General features: G+C 38.7%; 2 protein-coding genes across 5 annotated transcripts; one reads left to right on the forward strand and one right to left on the reverse strand.

Annotated features, from left to right (window-relative positions):
• Positions 1-732: 732 nt before the first annotated feature.
• Positions 733-5,695, forward strand: LOC121765433 (protein TIME FOR COFFEE-like). 4 transcript variants are annotated; one of them, XM_042161588.1, is made up of 12 exons: positions 733-1,047; positions 1,144-1,509; positions 1,600-1,736; positions 1,833-2,019; positions 2,124-2,409; positions 2,517-2,577; positions 2,656-2,742; positions 2,833-2,926; positions 3,011-3,077; positions 3,150-3,204; positions 3,305-3,652; positions 3,736-5,695. In XM_042161588.1, the coding sequence occupies exons 1-12, from the start codon at positions 951-953 to the stop codon at positions 5,212-5,214; spliced, it is 3,264 nt and encodes a 1,087-aa protein (XP_042017522.1). In that variant the 5' UTR covers positions 733-950; the 3' UTR covers positions 5,215-5,695. The 4 variants fall into 4 exon arrangements, with proteins under 4 accessions (XP_042017522.1, XP_042017524.1, XP_042017523.1 ...); XM_042161590.1 differs by having other exon boundaries at positions 2,833-2,902; XM_042161589.1 differs by having other exon boundaries at positions 1,600-1,733.
• A 6,490-nt stretch (positions 5,696-12,185) lies between these two features.
• On the reverse strand, positions 12,186-13,830 carry LOC121763389 (fatty-acid-binding protein 1-like). The gene is made up of 4 exons (XM_042159402.1): positions 13,444-13,830; positions 13,002-13,251; positions 12,659-12,750; positions 12,186-12,565 (listed from the first exon to the last, which is right to left on the reverse strand). Exons 1-4 carry the CDS (start codon positions 13,787-13,789, stop codon positions 12,426-12,428), a joined length of 828 nt encoding a protein of 275 aa, XP_042015336.1. The 5' UTR covers positions 13,790-13,830; the 3' UTR covers positions 12,186-12,425.
• Positions 13,831-18,719: the final 4,889 nt, after the last annotated feature.

The following is an 18,719-nucleotide window of genomic DNA, read 5'->3' on the forward strand; positions in this document are numbered from 1 at the left end:
TGAATATACATTACATTATTTTTGTTGATTTGATTTATCTATTTATCAGTAACTAAAATTTTAAAATAAAAAATAATCAAAAGTAACTAACTCATATTAATTCATTCAATTATTTAACGTTCGGATATCATTTTACTTAATTATCACATGTGATATCGTCAGATTATGTATTACCACAACATTTTACCAGAACTCACTATCCTTTAATTGTCGGATATTGTATTACCGTAATATTTTACCATAACTCATTTACTTCGATTATTCAATGCGATATGGCCGATAATATATTACCACAATAAACCACAAATTAATACTTTATAATTATAGTTAGGAAAAATAATTTATTATTGTACTCCATTTTTGGAATAGAAAGATAGGAAATATTAAGAGATTTGGAATTCAGAGCTGTGCCATGAAATTGAAGAAGCGGAATATAAATAAATTAGTTACTAAAAAGTAACATCTGCCATATTAAATATTTTCGAAATGAAATTAGGACTTCAATTTCATATTTGTATGGTATCCAGTCCTGTGTAAATAGTCAGGAAAGGGACAGATGTGCCACGTTGGCATAGGCTGATCCTGGCCGTTGGATAAAAGAAATTGATCCGACGGCGCATCAGACGTTTCGTGGGCGAGAGAGAAATCGATGCCGTCCAACTCGGCTCAGGAGTAGGTTTCGCGTGAGACTTTAAAATAACAATAAATTACAGATTATTAGATGAGACCAGAGATAAAAAAAAGTGCAGAGAAGAAAGAGAGAGAGATGGCGCACAAAAAGTGAAGCAGAGAGGGAGAGATTTTCAACGAATTCAGTTTCATTTTGTTGCGTAAATATCGGAGTGTTTTTGCAGTTTTCATTGATTTCATTTCTTCTGATTTCTTTCATTCCGCCGGCGACAATGGTGGAAATCCGGTGAATTTTGAGATTCACGGGAGGAATTGCAGTGATGGAGAGAACCAGAGATTTACGAAGAGCGACTGTCTCCGCCGCTAATTGTTCGCCGAGAAGGCGGCAAAGGATTACTACTCTCAGAGATTCAATCGGTGAGATAAAGTCCCTCGAAAAAACAAATTCTGTGTATTCGATTTTTTTATTGATTTATCTGTGTTTTTGCAATACTTGTTTATGGATTTTTACAGACGAGGATAGACAGATGGAACTGCAGGAGACCGTGAGGTTAGGAGATCGAGAGCAGTTATCGAGGAAGGACCGTGAACGCGAGTTTCCGAAGCGGAGGAGAATCGATAGGTCTGCGGCGCAGCAGAGAAGTGATGGCGGTGAGAGTTGCAGAGAGAACGAGAGTACGGACTCGAGTGACGAGGAGTATTTTGAAGAGGAAGATGAGATGCGGATTCATCAGCATAATCGGGTAAATCAAATCTCGCCGACGTCTTCTTCTCTGTCAAATAATCGCCGGGGCCTCCGTACGCTCCGGTCATCGCCTGTTCTGAAATCCGCTGCCGATGAAATGTTCGGTGTTCCTGTACCTCGAAGAGCTCGCTCTTGTAAGTGATTCCCTTGGTGGTCATCGCCTGTTCTTCTTTTTAATGTTGTTGATTCCCTTGGTGGTTAGTTTTAATTTTTGTTTTCTATAGCTTCGGCGAAGAGGTTGCAAGAGTACTGCAATTCAGCGAGCGGCGGCTTCGGAGAAGACTTGAGCCTACGGAGAATTTCACCGTTGCGAGCGGCGGTGAGTCTGATTGGTTCTGGTGACTCGATGAAGAAGAAGATGGTTTGTTAGTTTTCAGATTTAGTTTTCCTATGACTTTTTTTTGTAGAATACTCGTGTTTTGATGCGACGGCTTCTGACGTGGAAATTACTTGGCAGAAATCTTCAGAGCGAAGAATGCCGATTTCAAATCCCAAGCAGTCGGCGATTGAAGATGACATTGAGATCGAGGTTGCTGAAGCTCTGTTCGATCTGATGAAACAATCTCAGTCGCAATCCCAATCCCAACTCCAATCTTCGGAAACAAAAAATGTTGACAGAGAGAGATTAATCACATCCAGCGACGGTAATTTTCTGTGATTTCTATTACGATCTAAGTTAATAAGAGTTTGGGAACAATTGTTGCTTCGAAAAGTTTTTTTTGGTAACTGTGGGATTGGTGGATTACAGAGTTAAAGATGTCAAAAGCTGATTGTGGCAAGGATGAGAATAACGCCTTTTCAGTTCAAAATGAGCCATCAAAGAAAGTGAATGCTGGAACAGATATGGGCGGCGACTCGATGAAAGAGCTAAAGAGAGATGGAAGGATTGAGAAAGAGAGATTTCCGGATGACACAGCAGTGAGTGTGTATGGGTTTGTGAATAAAGTTAAAGTGGGGTCTCCAAAAGAAAGCGAATCGCCATCATGTGTTATAGTAAATGCTTGTGATATTCAGGATCCGACAGTGACAAAAGCGTGAGCACCCCTATTTTTTTGTTTCCATTAATTAATTATATTTATTTCATTTGAGTTTTTATCTCTCCTCTACCTCTTCTAATTTATGGTTGGGTTGGCCGGAGCAGGCATTATGACGCAATTATTGTTGAGGCTAAGAAGGAAACTAAGCTGGAGATTGATTTGATGGTGTGTACCTCAATTCAAGTCCTTTTCATTCTTTAATTGGGCTTATGATTATCAAATTCTAATGGTATTCTTCAACAGTCATCTCCCTTGCTCTCTTCGCCGGAGAGAGAGGGTTTGGTGGATATGGGGACTCATCCTGGCGTTATGGCTGAAGCTGTTCAAAAGGCATGCTGAACTATTTAATCTGCTTTTGTTTTCCATTTTTTAATTGTGGAGCAAATTACTCATGTTTTTGTACTTCTAAATCCAATGCAGAAGAGTGAGGTTGCTGCAAAGGATCAACAATTAAATCTTGATGTCGAGAAGCATTGCAATCAGCAGCAAGGTCAGAAGGAGAACAAAAATCAATGTAATAATCCATATTGAATATCTGAGTATTTTGGTTTCAAGAATTTGAATGCATAAATTTTACTAAGATGTCGCTTTATTGCAGCACCAACTTCCTTGTTGCATTTCCCTATTGGTATGAGTAGCTGGCCTGGTGTTCTTCCTCATCCAGGGTGTGTAACACATACTCTCGTTTCTTCCTTTTTATTGCTCTGCTGTCAATGCTAAATTGTTTTCATATGCAGATTCATGCCTCCCCTGCCTGTAAATGGAATCGCAAAATCTTCATTGATAATGCAGGTGGGCTTTATATGATGATTTAGAAAGCGATACTCATCTTATTTGATTGATTATTTCACTGTTTTAGTGGTTTACATTACATGTGTTTGAAAATGTGCAGCCGCCTCAATTTAAATTCTCCCAGCCTCGACCAAAGAGATGCGCCGCACATCAATACCTCGCGCTAAGCATCCATTGCCACCAGCAGCTCATCAAGGAATCTCTATCAGCTGGTCCTACTGCTTTGTGTGGAAACAAGTCACCGACCCTTAAAAATACACCACCAGCCCAAAATTTCTTCCCCGGAAACCTGTTTCTCGGAGAGTTTCAAGGAGGTCAGAATCTAGCAATTGATTCTGTTGGAAATGGAAAAGATAAGAGCTCTGATGCTGCCGTGGCTTTAAATGCCACAAGCACCAAGTCCTTGCTTCAACAAGCTTCACATCCAGCCTCAGCTTCTAGTTTCTTGGTAAGCTTGTACCCATGTTCCTCCTTTCAATTGTTCATCACAATCACAATTCTAAAATTTAGGTAATTTCTTGATTATTTTAGCATGGCCATGGTTTTTGGTTGCCATTTGGGCACCATCAAGCAACAATGACGGCACCAGTCAATTCTTCTGGATCTCCTCAATCTGCAACCTCAGCTGCAAATGCTACTTTGCAGTCTACTTCAGCTGGGCGTCTTCCGATCAACTTTCCTTCACCTAATGCATCAACTGCTTTGAGCTTGAACCATCCAATGTTGCCTTCAAATGAATCTTCCCCATACATGGCCATACTACAGAACAATATCCCTATTTCAACAAACATTCCAATGCCACCCTTTAACGGAGGATCCCCCTCAATGCCCTTCTTTAACTCCTCTTTATATCCTTCCCTGGCATTTAATCAGCAGCAGTTCACCACTTCTCATGCTTCAGCCCAGTCAGCTTCTCCAAATACGAACTTGTCTTCACACAGGCAACCACAGTCCAGTGCTAAAACCAGTGAGAATAAACTCCCAACTTCAGTATCTGCAAATCTGCAGTCAGAGAAGGCGGTCCAGCCTTCCTACTCGTCCAACAAGTATAATGCGGAGGTTAATTGGAAAAGTGGTGCGTCGCTTGCTCCTGGCTTTATATCTCACTCTGCAAAGCCTAATAATTCTCCACAACAAATGAACTATGCAATGTATTCACCTACATCGGTAGGTAATGGTGCCGCTGGCAATAAGCAGATTGATCCTCCTCAACAGGGTTCCAAGGGTAGAGTCGAGCTGATTCCTCAGGCATATGCTTTTTCTTTCGGTTCAAATTCTTCTGCGACCCCGGTGCTCAACTTCTCATCCATGGCTCAGAGCTCCGGTATGTTCCATATGCTTCCTGACACGTCTCTGAATGGTAATCAGATACACCAGAAGAATTTCCACAATTCCGAAGGGAAGTCCTTAGGCAGTGGTGGTCAGTCTTTCAGCTCAGAGATATCAGCCCTCTCGACCATGGGACCTCCCAAGTTTGATGCTCGAACTGTTAACTTTCTTCCATCCTCCTTCAGTGGAAGCCAACCATTTCAGACGTCTTCTGGTGTTCCTGTCCCGAATTTTCAGCAGCATCAGCTGATTCAACTTCAGGATCACCAAATGCATCAAGTTAAGTCTTCAAATCCTCATAACATTCATGGATCTTTCCTTAATGGCATACTCCCGAGTAGTAGCAGCAGCAGCAGCCCTATGTTCGACTCTCCATCGTTCCACCCCAAATGGGAGAATTTCCCTAGAAGCGCAGCTCCTGAGTCTGCCACCTCGAACATTCCTCAACTGAAATCTTCTCAAGGCCACACTCATAGTATAAATTTCGGTAATGGTCCAATTCAAGGACATCAGTTTGTGATGAAGAGCGAGTCGAGAAATGCCACTTCTGTGGCCTCAACAACTCCACCACTACCCTCCCAAGAGGTGGACGGCCAAAAGTCGTCGTCCCCTGCTTGCAGACGGAACGTGCCATCTATTCTAAGCGCATGTCCCAGCCAATTGCCGGAGCTCAAGTACTGATAGTTTCTTGCATCCATGAAAGAGTGGACTCTATTCATTGCTTCCGCGATACATTATAGCCGCTGCAGTTAATGTGCCGGCGAAACGAGGCAATTGAAATTTGAAATGTGGTTGGCGGAAGAAGAAGATGGAAGGCTGGAATATGGTTTGGTTGAAATTTTTGGAGGGTTGCAATTTTGATGAGGTTTATTTATGAGTTGGCTTCCCTTTCACTCTAATCCTCCCCTCACCCTACTAATCGGAATGCGACACTCGTGTGTTGTATGTATACACTAATCTGCTAGATATCATCAATGATATCCATACAAAAATTCCATTCTTTCAATAATTTTCTTATTGTTTTATTATGGCAAGTGGTATTCTATATAATTAGTCAAAAGAAGGTTTAGGAGGATGGGTTTTGGTTCCTTTTTTTCTTCATGTATAAAGTAATGTTGACATTTTATGACTGCTCTTGGTTGGTTGGTTGGTTGGTTGCCCACTTTTTTTGTTTTTATGTTTGAAATTTCTTTCTTTTATTGCCCACTTGACTTTGGCAAAAGTTGGAATCAACTATGCATTTAGTAATTACTGTATTATTGTTGTTTTTTTTTCTAGTTACACCATCCATTTCTTTTGTCAGCTCTCAACAAGTTGTATGCACAAGATTCAAACATATGAAATGGCCTTTTGTTTTGGTACGCGATCGCACACGTGTGATTTGCTCTAAATTAATTTTCCAACTGCTTCAAACTAGTTCATATTTTGGCAGTGTTCACGATTGATTATTCATGCAATATGTATAAGTGTTCGAAGTGTACTCAGACAGATGAATGTCTGTTGTTGACATGAAAACTAAAAATAGTTAGTGATTATTATGATTGATTGCTCGGGTAATAAAAATTAATCAGTGTTTACGAGTGTACTTCACAATATGGATGAATTTATATTATTACACAAACTCAAGTACGTACTTAGTATTTTGGAAGTGTTCATAATGGATTGTTCCTCCTAGGGGTGTCGAAACGGGTACCCACGGATACCCAAACCCTATTTTGCGGGTACCCGTACTCGAAAACTTCAATATTATACTATCCAATCCCTACCTGTATAGTTATACGGGTAACCCGATACCGGCATCGGGTACCCCAAACCACATGGATAATTTGAATTGTGTATTATATTATTCAATGATATTATGCTTTTAGTTTTCGCTTATCATCAATGCTAGTCATCTAATACAATAATTTTATGTACATGTTTGTAATTCTAGAATGGATTTTGGGATTGTTGCTAGTAGCTACACTATGATTTTAGATTTGTATTTTTTTACTTTGTTGTATTTGCATAATTTCCAACTATTAACTATGCATAAATATGGTGATTTCTCATCTCTTAAATATAATATGACTACGTATGAAATATAATGCAAATCCAAATTTCAAATAAGCAAATATGATAGAAACATCAAGCATGTCTAAAATTAAATCACAATTCAAAAGTTTAATATAAACTGATTATGTATACACTTAGAAACTAATTAACAAAAATAAAATATTTTAAAACCCTAACCCTAAAAATAAGGGTATTATCGGGTTTGCCGGGTATATCCGCGCGGGTAGCGGGTATACCTATACCCGCAAAAATTTAAAACAAACTACCCGATCGTGCCCCGTTTCCCTTTGTCGTCGGGTAGCGGGTACCCGAAACCCGACGGGTAGTGGATCGGGTTGAGGGTTTCCCGCTACCCGTTTCGACACTCCTAGTTCCTCTTCGGAGAATATAGAAACTACATTAAATGTATACAGCGTGCTTTGATGTCGTTAAACAAAAATTAAAATTACTAGTATAATATAAATTTTGAAATAACAATTTTAGCGAGCTATACTACTAGTCACATGTTCACTACTATACAAATAAAATAATAGTCAATCAGTTCCATAAAAATAGTATTCTTTTTCAATTTTGATCCGTCTCACAAAAATAGCTCCTTCCTATTTTTGGCAAGTCTTTTATCTTATATAAGATGAAACTCATTCTCCACTAATAAATCATAAAATTATATAAATTAAAAACTAGAATTAATTTAAAGCATATCTATAACTTTAATTGGGAATCTATACTAATATAAAAGGGGAGTTTTGGGACGTTTTGAATAGTCATTTTATACCAGGGATATGAATGCAAATTTAAGAAATGTGAAGCAATATGTAACTGCCCATCATGAAAAATTGACCGTTAATTAGTAATTCGGGTGAAAGACATAAGTGTAATATGTTAATTAGTAATAACTTGCATTAAAAACGGTCAATATTTAAATTAGTAATTTGAGTGCCCTGAATCAAATCAATCGTGATGCCCATTCATACGGTTACATTCATACAATATAAAAAATATAAATTGAATTTAAATGCATTCCTATACGGCTCTTCATGCATGCCCATTTAAAAGTAATAAAAATGGCATTCACTATTTCTGTAACGTAAAAGTTAATAAGTATATATAAATCAATTTTCACTGTAAATTTAAGGATACAATGATGCTATAATTCCATCAATTCAATGTAAACTTTTTTTTATCTATAAATTTAAGGATACAATAGGCTAGCTTATAATTTACTTTCTCACTTGCTCCCGTTGCATCACGAATTCTATGAAAAAAGAAGATTATTTTTCTGGTATGGTTATTATTACTCTTTACCAATAGTAGTGCATTCATATGAATCTATTGTATGCATTTTTTTTGCTATTACTAATTAACCTATTACACTCAGGTCTTTCACCCGAATTACTAATTAACGGTCAATTTTTCATGATGGGCAGTTACATATTGTCTTCACATTTCTTAAAATTGCATTCATATTCCTGGCATAAAATGACTATTCAAAACGTCTCAAAACTCCCCTTTTATATTAGTATGCATTTTTTTTTTATGATTATTATATTCCTAATATTGTGATCTTGCCATAGGAAAAAAGCTTGATACCATTGTAATCTAAACCTTAACATTATTATTATTATTATTTGATTATTAACATTATCCCGACTTCTATTTTTATAGATATTATTGGTATTATCGTTGACCCCGACATGGTTACTACACAATCTAATTCTCAACTCATCTGGATTAAGATTGTTGATTCGCGGTGAGTGTTAAACCGTCATTTTATTTTTTTTTTCCTTTATGGTTTTTTTGAAATTTTGTTATTTTAATATTATCAAAATCGTTAGTTAATTATATTTTAATTGATTGTTTATTGCATATCAATTTTATAAATTTGTTATTATTGAGTTATCGAATATATACTAAAATATAAATAATTTAATTATAGTTGGTTTGATATTAAATTTTTCTTATTTACATTCTAGGATTTTTTAAATATAAGTAGTAGTATTGAAGATGTTTTAGTTTTTATTGATTCTAAATATTTTTTAATCTTTATGATATGTTTGTTGATCATTAAAATGTTGTAATTATAAATTAGATTTGTATTTTATAGATGACGTGAATGGATCAATCTTTTCAATTGCCAAATTTGAATGATAGTAGCTTCAAATGCTCCTCATCCTTTTGTTATGACTGAGAGTTCTCCAAAGTGTTTATAATTTGTTGTATGAGTTATTTCAAGCTTATTAGTATGTTTTAGTTGTATAATTCTTTTTTACTATTACTAATATTTTTTGTACAATTTTCATACTGTTTCTAATCAATTACGAATCAATCCCTTTAATTATGTGTCAATTAAAATTCAATAATTATATTAATTGAATTAATAAATAATCACTAATCAATTTCATTAATAACAAAAATAATAGGCAACGTTTTAGAAATACACCTATATCAACAATTATAGTTATTATTTTGTATCTTCAATTATTTGCGTGAATAACTCAACTGCAATTTTGAAACGGCTCCCACTAACTACAATGATAAATAATGTAATTTAAGCAGCCATTAAGATGTAACCGATTCCATGGACAAAAAATAATGAAGATAATATGAATGTATTCTAATGTAATTTAGGCAGCCAATTAACATACAATGTGAGAGTATTCTAATGATGTAATTGAGCTAGCCAATTAGCATTTAATTTAGGCAGTCAATTAGTGTTTAATTTAAAATGATTCTCCTCTAATCATAAAATATTTTTAACATTAATTAATTAATATGTAATTAATCTATACGTCTATACAAAATTGGAGTTTTGAAGAAAATAATAAAATTATCATTTTGAATTTTATAATAAAATTATAAAAATTCAAAGATTTATTTAAAGATAAATTGACTACCCATTTTGAACTTTTTTTTGTAATAGTAGTAATTAGGAGAAGTGGAAAGATTTTTGCAGATAAACTGACTACCCATTAAAAAAGTTTGAAGTTAAGTATTTAGAAAAAAAATATGGCAGTGTGACATTAATACAATTAAAATTCTATCAATAAAGTTTACGAATATTGTGTATCAAAATTAATTTTCAGTTTCAGAAATAAAACAGACTATTAATTAGGAGCATTGACCCTCCACCATGATTGATTATTTACTGCTTATTCTTTTACTCATATCTTTTGCATCTATATATATGTGGATCTTTGCACTTATCTAACAACCAAGTATTGTTAACTTTGTCTAATTGTTCGTTCTTCATTTTGATAGGGAAAAGAGCTATGATCGCATATCACTTTAGAATGGTTTCAATAAAGTTAGAATACCCTGCCGTGTATCTTCCCTTTTGTCTTTCTAGCAACAACTAAAAGAGTGTCAAGAATTCAATTGGGTGGTGTAAAGTTGTTTTCTAAATGTACTTTTTTAGCATTATAATTTTATATTTATTTTTATGGAATTGGCTTGTGGAAGCTCTTTTTTTTTCCAACACACACACATCGGAGTTCGCGATACATTCGGCAAGCGAGCTAACCCTGACACATAGCCCATCATGGCTCGAAGACTAGCCCTGACACACGCAGCCGCGCACCAGCCTGTGAGCAAGCCCCTCCTCAGGCTCGTTCTCTAGCCCCCCGTTCGACGGGTCCGAGGCAGCCGGGGTCGGAACCGTAAATTCTTGCCATCAAGCGGGTCGGGGTCTGCGAGCTTGCCAAGCCCAAAGGCCCACAGGGGAAATTAATCCCAAGTTAGGCCATCCAGGATTCAAACTCATGACCTCCTGGATGGGCAGTATCCTTGCCTCCCTTCTCAATCAGTTGAGCTAGAAGGCTTGGATTGGAAGCTCTTTAGTGGTTCAGGCTTTATGCTAATTATAAATTTGTTAATGGTTATGAAGTATATGGTTTATGTTGTGCATGGTTTGATGATCTTTTAGCTGAATTAGCATGTTTGATGTGGTGCAATTGTAGCAAGTGTTTTTTCTATTCTTAGCAATTCTGACCACCTGTTTTGGTGGTGAAAATTTTCATGCTATTATAATAGTTTTTGTTAGTTTTTTTCTTTCTTTACATATACTTTTTCCTCTTCTTTTACTATATGTTTATGTTTTTATATTAGATTTGTGGGTATTTTTGTGTATTTTTTCAGGAATTTTGCTTTCATTGCACTTAATACACTGGAAAAAAAGAAGAGAGTAACAAAGATCAATGATCTTTACACCGAGAGAGAAGAATATGAACATCAAATTAGTTAGTTTAATTTAATTAGTTAGGTTTATTTTCAAGTAGGCTGACCCAATGTAAGATATCGAATACAGATCTAAAACCCTCAAAATAGAATAAGTGATCAACAAAGTAAAATTGAACTGGGACGGAGAGAGAATTTTATTGATATTTGGCTCATTTGTTGGTCATGATGAGTATATTTTAAAGTTAAGGGTTTAGGATTTAGGTTTCAAGGTTTGAGTTTTTAGTGTATAGGGTCACTATATTGCAATGAAATGAAGCTCGACTAGGAAGTGTCTCACCAGTGCAATCTTAAATTATTGCAACGTAAACTTGCTCATGCAGTTATAACTCAATGATTAATTCATATTTTCACAGAATTAAAAAGTGATTTAACTTTAAGTCTGATATTGAAATGTCAAGACAGTTTATTAAAACGTCAATACAAATGTGTTGAAATTTTAATGTGATCGTATTGACATTTTAAAGAAAAGTTAGTATTTAAACGCACTCTTGTGGCCATGTGAGGTTAATGTGATTGAAAAAGTATAATCCAAAGTAAGAGGACGTCGAATATTCTTTTGTTTATCATTTCACAAATTTTATTTCGCATAATGAAATAAATATGAAGAAATTAAAATGATCCACGGGCGTGATACTAGTTTCTGATAAATTTACCGTGTATGTCTAATTATACCTCGTTTGATCGTGTTTGTGTTGTAAGCTTTAAAAAATAAATTATACAATACGCCCTCGTTCGTCGAATAAAGTGATGTTCAAACAACGCCCATATCCTCGTTTGCTGCACTAGAAGTCATTTGTCTTTCCCTTGCCTTTGCGCTTCATCGCCTTCACGCCAATCGGACGATGCTTTGTTGACTCCAAGTACATTCCCTCGCTCCCGGCCGTGGCCGTGTTGTCGGTCGGAAAGTCAAAAGCTGACGCAGAGTATTGGCCATTACAGGTGTGCTTTGTACGCTTCAGTGGAAATGATATCAAATCATCTTATATATGCAATAAAGAGTGCCTTTCGGGAATACTGAGTTGTCCGTAATGGCCTTTGCCTTTTGTTGGTTGCCGATAAGTGGATCATCACTTGTATCGACACAATGTTCGAAAATCTGCTTCGTTACCTTACCTTACCATAATGTAATGTTACAGACTCAATTCCTACATCACAATTTCTACATCGGTTATGAGAACAACTGGTGTGAGGTATATAGACTAAATGAGCTCACTCTCCTAACAGGCCAGTCTTTTGGGATGAGTTCTTCTGTTTGGTCTGTATCACATAACGTTTAGCACCGACGGGTTTGCAATTTTGCTATTTCACCTTGCCGAAGAAAGACAGATCATTTCACAGCCCAAAACATAGCTAAATTAACATTGACCAGCAAGAACAAATGTAGCAATAAAATCTGCCACATTCCTTCCAGTTCTATTAACCATGAGAATTTATTCTACAACATCCCTCAACAGAGATGGCTTTTTTGAGAAGTTCAAACCTGCCATTTCTCCCCTTCTTTCTTTTCACGATAACCGGAGATCACTCAACATACATAGAGTAATAAATATGCAGCATTCTTATCTTCCCAAACTGTGAATTAGACTTGAGACCAATATCATCTATTTTCCCAGGAGAGAAGCCAAGCTCACTTCTACGTCTTCTTTGGCTTTTCGATCAAATGGTTCATCGCCAATGTACAGATCCAGGATTGACCGACACAAGAGCTTGCTCTGGATGCATCCAGCCTCCTTCCCATCAACTGCACACATGCAAACAACGGAACCACATTACCAGGACTTTTAAGAGATTATTTTGAGAAAATCACATTCAAGAAATCTATATAGTATCTTACTAGTTGTGCGAAGAACATAGCCCCGCTCCCTCGACAGGTCAATAATGGAGCCTTTGGGTAATTTATATTCATCTTTGAATTGAGCTGTGAATCTGCAGGTTAAACACGACCATTGTTCTTAATCTATGTGGATGAAATAAAGATAGGAATAAGCTGCTGCAATCAATGCAAGCACAACTCAAACACGGTCGATCAGGCAAACTTATCCTATGCAGAAGATCAATCTAAATCAGTTCTATAAGGCGAATACATGGAGTGAGGCGACAAACACATTAAACACACGTATAAATACCCTACTTTAAAAATCAACGAACAAAACGAGTAGATGAAAACAGTCGGTAACCTTTGTAGCAATTCTTTGGTATCTGATCCGCCAAACTTGTGTAATCTGCTGCCTACCGACTCTTCAAAAGCACTGCGAACAGAACGAATGCTCAATCGTCCATACACAATCTGCAACCTAATAGTCATGCCAACATCACACTCCATAAGATCCTCCTTCAACTTGTCATTTCCCTTCAATTCAGTAGCAGATACATCTCTATATTTCTCACTAAGAAACTTGTTTACATCAGAATCATCAGCATATACACCTATAAACAAGGCAACAAAAGAGCCAAAAATTGCCCTAAATCAGTAATGTCATCCAATTAAGAAATTACACTAATTCAATTTTCAATTCCAATTGGAAACCTGAATAAACAATTCAAATTATAGTGAATTTCATAATGTCAAGCAGTATTTGGAAGAATAATCGAGGTGAATGAGAGATGGAAATGCAGTACCAAAAGCGTAGACATCGATGTTTTTCAACCCTAGAACGGCTTTTCTCCGGAGGCCAATTCCGAGAAGGCGGTGGGAATCTCTGATAACAGAAGGAAATGAGGCTCCGGTCCTGGGCTCAGCGACGGGAGAGGAGTTTGCGGAGAGGGAGAGAGAGCCCCAGAGACCTTTGTTGGAAACCAAGCAATTGAGTGCGGTTCGAACAAGGGAGTTGTCGGGGTTCTGTGAGATGGCAATGGTGGCTCCGGTGATCGAGAAGGCGGCGGCGGCGATTGCGACGGAGAAGTGCCGCGGCGAGGCATTGGAGGGGGGCGGAGCAAACGAGAAGGGGAAGCGGAATGATACCATTGTTTTACTGCGAGTTTGAGATGCTCAAGACGGATGTACTATTATAATCTGTTCCACGAAGCGTTTTTCTTGCTAATCTTGCATCTCCAATTGTACGGCCATCACTACGCTGTCTCTATACCGTCCCTTAAACCGACTACTATTTGAGCACTATTTGAGGGTCTCACTGTCCTTTTTTCCTCCATCCCTTAACTAAGGGACGGAACCTGCAACGCTCCGTCTCTTAACCGTCCCTTAATTACTATTCATTCAATTTTATTTAGAATTTTTTTTTCTACCCAATTCAATTTAAACAAACACACTTTATTAAAAACCACACTTTATTAAAAAACACACAAACTAGATAAACACACAAAATAAAAAAGACACAAAATAAAAAAACACACAAAATAAAAAAAAAACTACTCCGCCGGCGAATCATCCTCTGGAGGCGGTCGAGGTTTAGGGGGTGTCGGAAGGTCAAGTTGTGCTGCCATAGCAACAATTTCGTTCCACCAGGCCGTGAATTGGGCGTACGAGAAGTGGGAAGTGTCCGCCATTGTGGCGGTCATGTACGCCACCATAAGTGTGTCCGAGCCTCCCCGCGAGCCCGAGGCCGGCTGGCTTGATTCGCCTCGGCCCTTCCTTGCTCTAGCCGCTTTCGCCGCCTTCGTCCCTTGCGGCCGACGGCGCCCACGCGCGGATCCTCCAGCATCGCCGACCGTACCCGCAAACTCCCGGGATTCAGCCTCAGGTTGGCTGATGCCATCGGTGTCACCACCAGACGCACCACCAGACGAGTATTGGCCACTCACCGTATGCTTCGTGCGCTTCGAGGTTGAGCCCGAGCTGGAGCGGAAACCTCCGGCCCACCGTTCCTCGTCCTTGACGGCCTGCCAAACATCAACAAATCTGAATTGATGATCCTCGTCCTGGTAGTAGGCGCGCAAAGCGGACGTCAAAATGTCGGTAGCCGTGGCGCCGCTTTGGTAGCGCGCCTCTTCAGTCGAGTAGATGCCGCAGAATTTTTTGATCTGTCGGTCGACTCGGTCAAAGTGAGAGCGGATCATTTTAACTTTGCACTTGCGGGAGCCTTTCGGCTTTATCTGGTGGTAGACCTCGCAGACCTTTTCCCAGAAATACTTTCGGGTTTGTTGATTCCCGACGATGGGATCGTACGAGACCGTGATCCAGGCGTTGTACACCGCCATCGTTTCGAAGTTGCTGTACGGATGCCGGCCAAGATCCTCTTCTTCTTCTTCCTCCTCGTCCTCGCCCGCCTGGGGTTGTACACCGCCAGTGCCACCTCCACCGCCTCGGCCACCTCCACCGCCAGTGCCACAGGGAAAATCCTCCCGGATCTGGGATAATCCCTGCGAATACCGCGTGGCGGAGGGACGAACATATGCATCAAGGTCAAAATTGGGTGGTTGGTACCCCCCGGCGTCGCCGAACCCTGAGTCCCAGGGGTTGACGAACCGGAACCTCCCAATGTGTTGATCATGGTCTCCCAATCGCCGAACGCGTTGAGATCCCACCCGCCGGAGCCGGAACCGCTGTAGTTGCCGCCGCCGTCGCCGGACATCTTGAGTTGGTTTATGAAAATTTGAGAGAAAATTTAGATGATAGGAGAATAGATGTGTAGTTGTGTGTGAAATGAGGATGAGTTTAGGAGTATTTATAGAGTAAAAAAATTAATAAAAAATCAAAAAAATTATAAAAAAAAACAAAAAAACGGTATATTACCGTTACAAATTTTTTTTAATTTAAATTCGAATTTTTTTTAAAAAAATATTTATTGCGTCAGCACGTGACGACGCCCACTCGCGGGCCGGCGAGTGGGCGTCACGCACGACGCCGGGTTGCTCCACGTCGCCTCGGCGCGTGGCGAGACAGCCCGTCTCGTGGCTCGCCGGGACGAGACGCGGGACGAGACGGGACGAGATGGAGGCTGCAACGCGTCGCGCCGGCGTCCCGTCTCGCCGGGACGAGACGCGAGACGCCGGCGAGACCCGTAGTGGATGGTCTAATAGGTCAGCCATATACTAGCCACAAACTCGTTCTGCCACATTATCAGCACTAAAAACTCCTCCTGCCACATCATCAGGACAAGCAACTGGACATGTAATAAGCTAGCCACAATAAACAAAATTATAAAAAACAAATAATTAACAATCACACAAAATACGGAATTAAATTTACGACACAGATACGGAAAAATTCAATAATAATAGTAAAACTAAAGAAGTATATTAATTAAAAAAAATTACATTAATTTTTTTAAAAAAATCCCTTTTCCACCCACGAGCCCCCGCCTCCGCCTCACTCCTCGTGGCCGTCGCCGTTGTCGCCGCTATTCGGGACCCCCAAATCTGCGGCATCTGAGCCCTCGTCTGAGCCCCCCAACTGTGCGAGGCGGCATGAAGTGCTCGGATATGATTAGAGTGTGCTTTTGTGCTAGGTCAAGCTTCGCAAACTCAGAGAATCCGCTAGATCACAAGGTCTAGGAACTCAGGGGATCCTAGAAGTCTCGATCGTTGGACACACTAACTCCGCGTTCAAAACCCTCAACCCGCTATACTATGAATTAGTACAGGGAAGCAGGGATCGATCCCACGAGGACAGATGCGTATGAAGGCATTTAAGAGACTCTGGAAAAGGAATTGGCTGCTGCCACATAAATTTGGGTTGAGGAAATTATAACTAGATTGAGGAAATAAAATTGGCTGACATTAGACCTAGGAAACAGAGAACATCATGCAAACATAGAACATCATCCTTACTTCACTATCTCAAACAAACTACCTCGACTTAGTAAACGACTTCCTAATCTAGCTAAACAGAGATCGAACATGTAGTGGGGACCATTTCCAGAAACGGTAAAGTACGACTGAAAAGCTGCAAATAACAAACTATAAATTTAACCAACTACAACCTGCATGTCGTTACCTGATTTAAACACGAACATAAAGAAAACAGAGTAATAACCCAGATTCAAACAGAACATACAAATTCGGACGTCGGAAACTGATGATTAATCGGAAACCAACAGATCTACTTCTACTAGACGAAGTAAACAGAACACAGAAATGAATCATCAAATTCATGCACAACCAACCAGCTCAGCTTTAGATCCACACGTCGAACGCTTAATCCACTCCAGATCCAAGAAATCCGAACCAAACTACAACAAAAAACAACTCCATGAACTCCGATTCAGCAGATTCACTTCGATCAACGACAATCCAACACCGATTTTAACTCCGATTCATCAAATCAAGTGCGAAAAGCATCCATTCAAGTAAACAATCACAAACTCAGAATCAAACATAATCAAAACTCAACAATCGCATCATCATGACAGAAAATAGGAATTCCATAGATAAATCAGTAATATATCAGCAAATACGAAAGCCGAGCTTCGAACAGCGAAGACTCGGTTGAAATCCGAACAGAAAACTAAAATGAAAGCAGGTAAATTGTTTCTTCGCCCTACGCAAGGATGGTGGTACACAAACACCAACTAAAATGAACCCGAACCCCTCTCAAATTCTGAAACCCCAAGTGTGTGCAGAAGTGTGTGTAAAATGAGCTCAAAGCCAAAAATCATTCTTTCTATGTTGCATGCTCTTTCTTTTATAGACGTGGAGGCGATCTTCTAGAAGCCTTTTCTTGAAATCTCTATTCTACCCTCCAGCTAGCGATCTCCTCCGTCTAGGCAATTTTTCCTTCATTATGCTCACTTTCTCGCCAAATCCTTCGCCAGGCGATTTTCTACCTTCATTCCTGAGTCTGGCAATTACTTCCACACACCTGGCTTAAAAGATGTGTTAGACCCCGTAAATTGTTGAATTTAACCCCCTAACCGATGCATGAAATTAGCCTTATCAAACTGCTCACACTTAAACCATACTTGTCCTCAAGTATAAATACAAGAAAAAGAAATAAGGCGAATTTCAGAGCATGGTTGTCCTATGACCGATCCTACATACACAAACTCCTATACCTAGACAAGAAAAACAAACACTTAAAGAAAAACAAACACAAATGCATGAACTAGTTTCAACTTTTAGGCAGTCGTCCCTACAAGCTTAAGGTTTATCCGATCGTCTACAGTCTCCAAATCCTCCCATTCCCTTCTTCTACCTAATCGGTCTGTCAGTTCGTCAAGATAGCCTATGGACTTCCCAATTGTTGGATTCACTGGATTACTCATTCATCACCAGGGATGTTAGGATCGACTCAGTCTTAAGTCATTGCCACATCACTGATGCTTCGGGTTATGAGAGTTTCTCCTTCTTACAGCTTCTTTTCATTCCCGGGTCAGGTTACTATTGCTTCTTGCTCTCAGATTTTTTTTCTTCTCTTCCCCCTTTTATATATATATATATATATATATATATATATATAGGTTGTGTTAAAGATAGAACCATTCTTAAGTGTAGAACCTAGAACTCTACATATTTTATTCATTGGATGAGGAAAAAATGACGGTCAAGATTAAAAATTATACATATTAGACTATGTTTTCACGACATTCCGGACTCAACATGTGAAAAAACTCACATGTTGATGGAAGAATGAATGAAACGAAGAAGAGTCCATGCATGCTTTATTTTTTCACTTCTCTGCATTCACCCATTAATAATAGTTTTGGTTGTAATGGGAAGTTGCTGTGCAAATCAACACCATTGGATTAAAAGATCTAACGACCTCCGTTTGGCATTTGTTCTACGTTTAAGAATGGTTCTACGTTTAAGAATGGTTCTACGTTTAAGAATGGTTCTATCTTGATCACAATATATATATTTTAATTAAATACCCTAACAACAATACATAACTTCAAAATCATTGATAAATCTGACGTGGCATGTACAGTGGTGAATCCAGGATATTTGATTCGGGGGTACGATAAAGTGTAACAACAATACATAACTTCAAAATCTGATTG

This window comes from Salvia splendens, chromosome 14 (genome assembly GCF_004379255.2).
Source record: "Salvia splendens isolate huo1 chromosome 14, SspV2, whole genome shotgun sequence".
Classification (NCBI taxonomy): Eukaryota; Viridiplantae; Streptophyta; class Magnoliopsida; order Lamiales; family Lamiaceae; genus Salvia; species Salvia splendens.

Excerpts from the sequence above, each read along its gene's own strand:
- LOC121765433 (XM_042161588.1), top strand. The coding sequence starts at position 951 with ATGGAGAGAACCAGAGATTTACGAAGAGCGACTGTCTCCGCCGCTAAT. Across the intron at positions 1,048-1,143 it reads TACTCTCAGAGATTCAATCG|ACGAGGATAGACAGATGGAA; the intron begins GTGAGATAAAGT and ends GGATTTTTACAG. Across the intron at positions 2,578-2,655 it reads AGCTGGAGATTGATTTGATG|TCATCTCCCTTGCTCTCTTC; the intron begins GTGTGTACCTCA and ends ATTCTTCAACAG.
- LOC121763389 (XM_042159402.1), bottom strand. The coding sequence starts at position 13,789 with ATGGTATCATTCCGCTTCCCCTTCTCGTTTGCTCCGCCCCCCTCCAAT. Across the intron at positions 12,751-13,001 it reads ACCAAAGAATTGCTACAAAG|ATTCACAGCTCAATTCAAAG; the intron begins GTTACCGACTGT and ends TTTAACCTGCAG. Across the intron at positions 12,566-12,658 it reads CTATGTTCTTCGCACAACTA|TTGATGGGAAGGAGGCTGGA; the intron begins GTAAGATACTAT and ends GCATGTGTGCAG.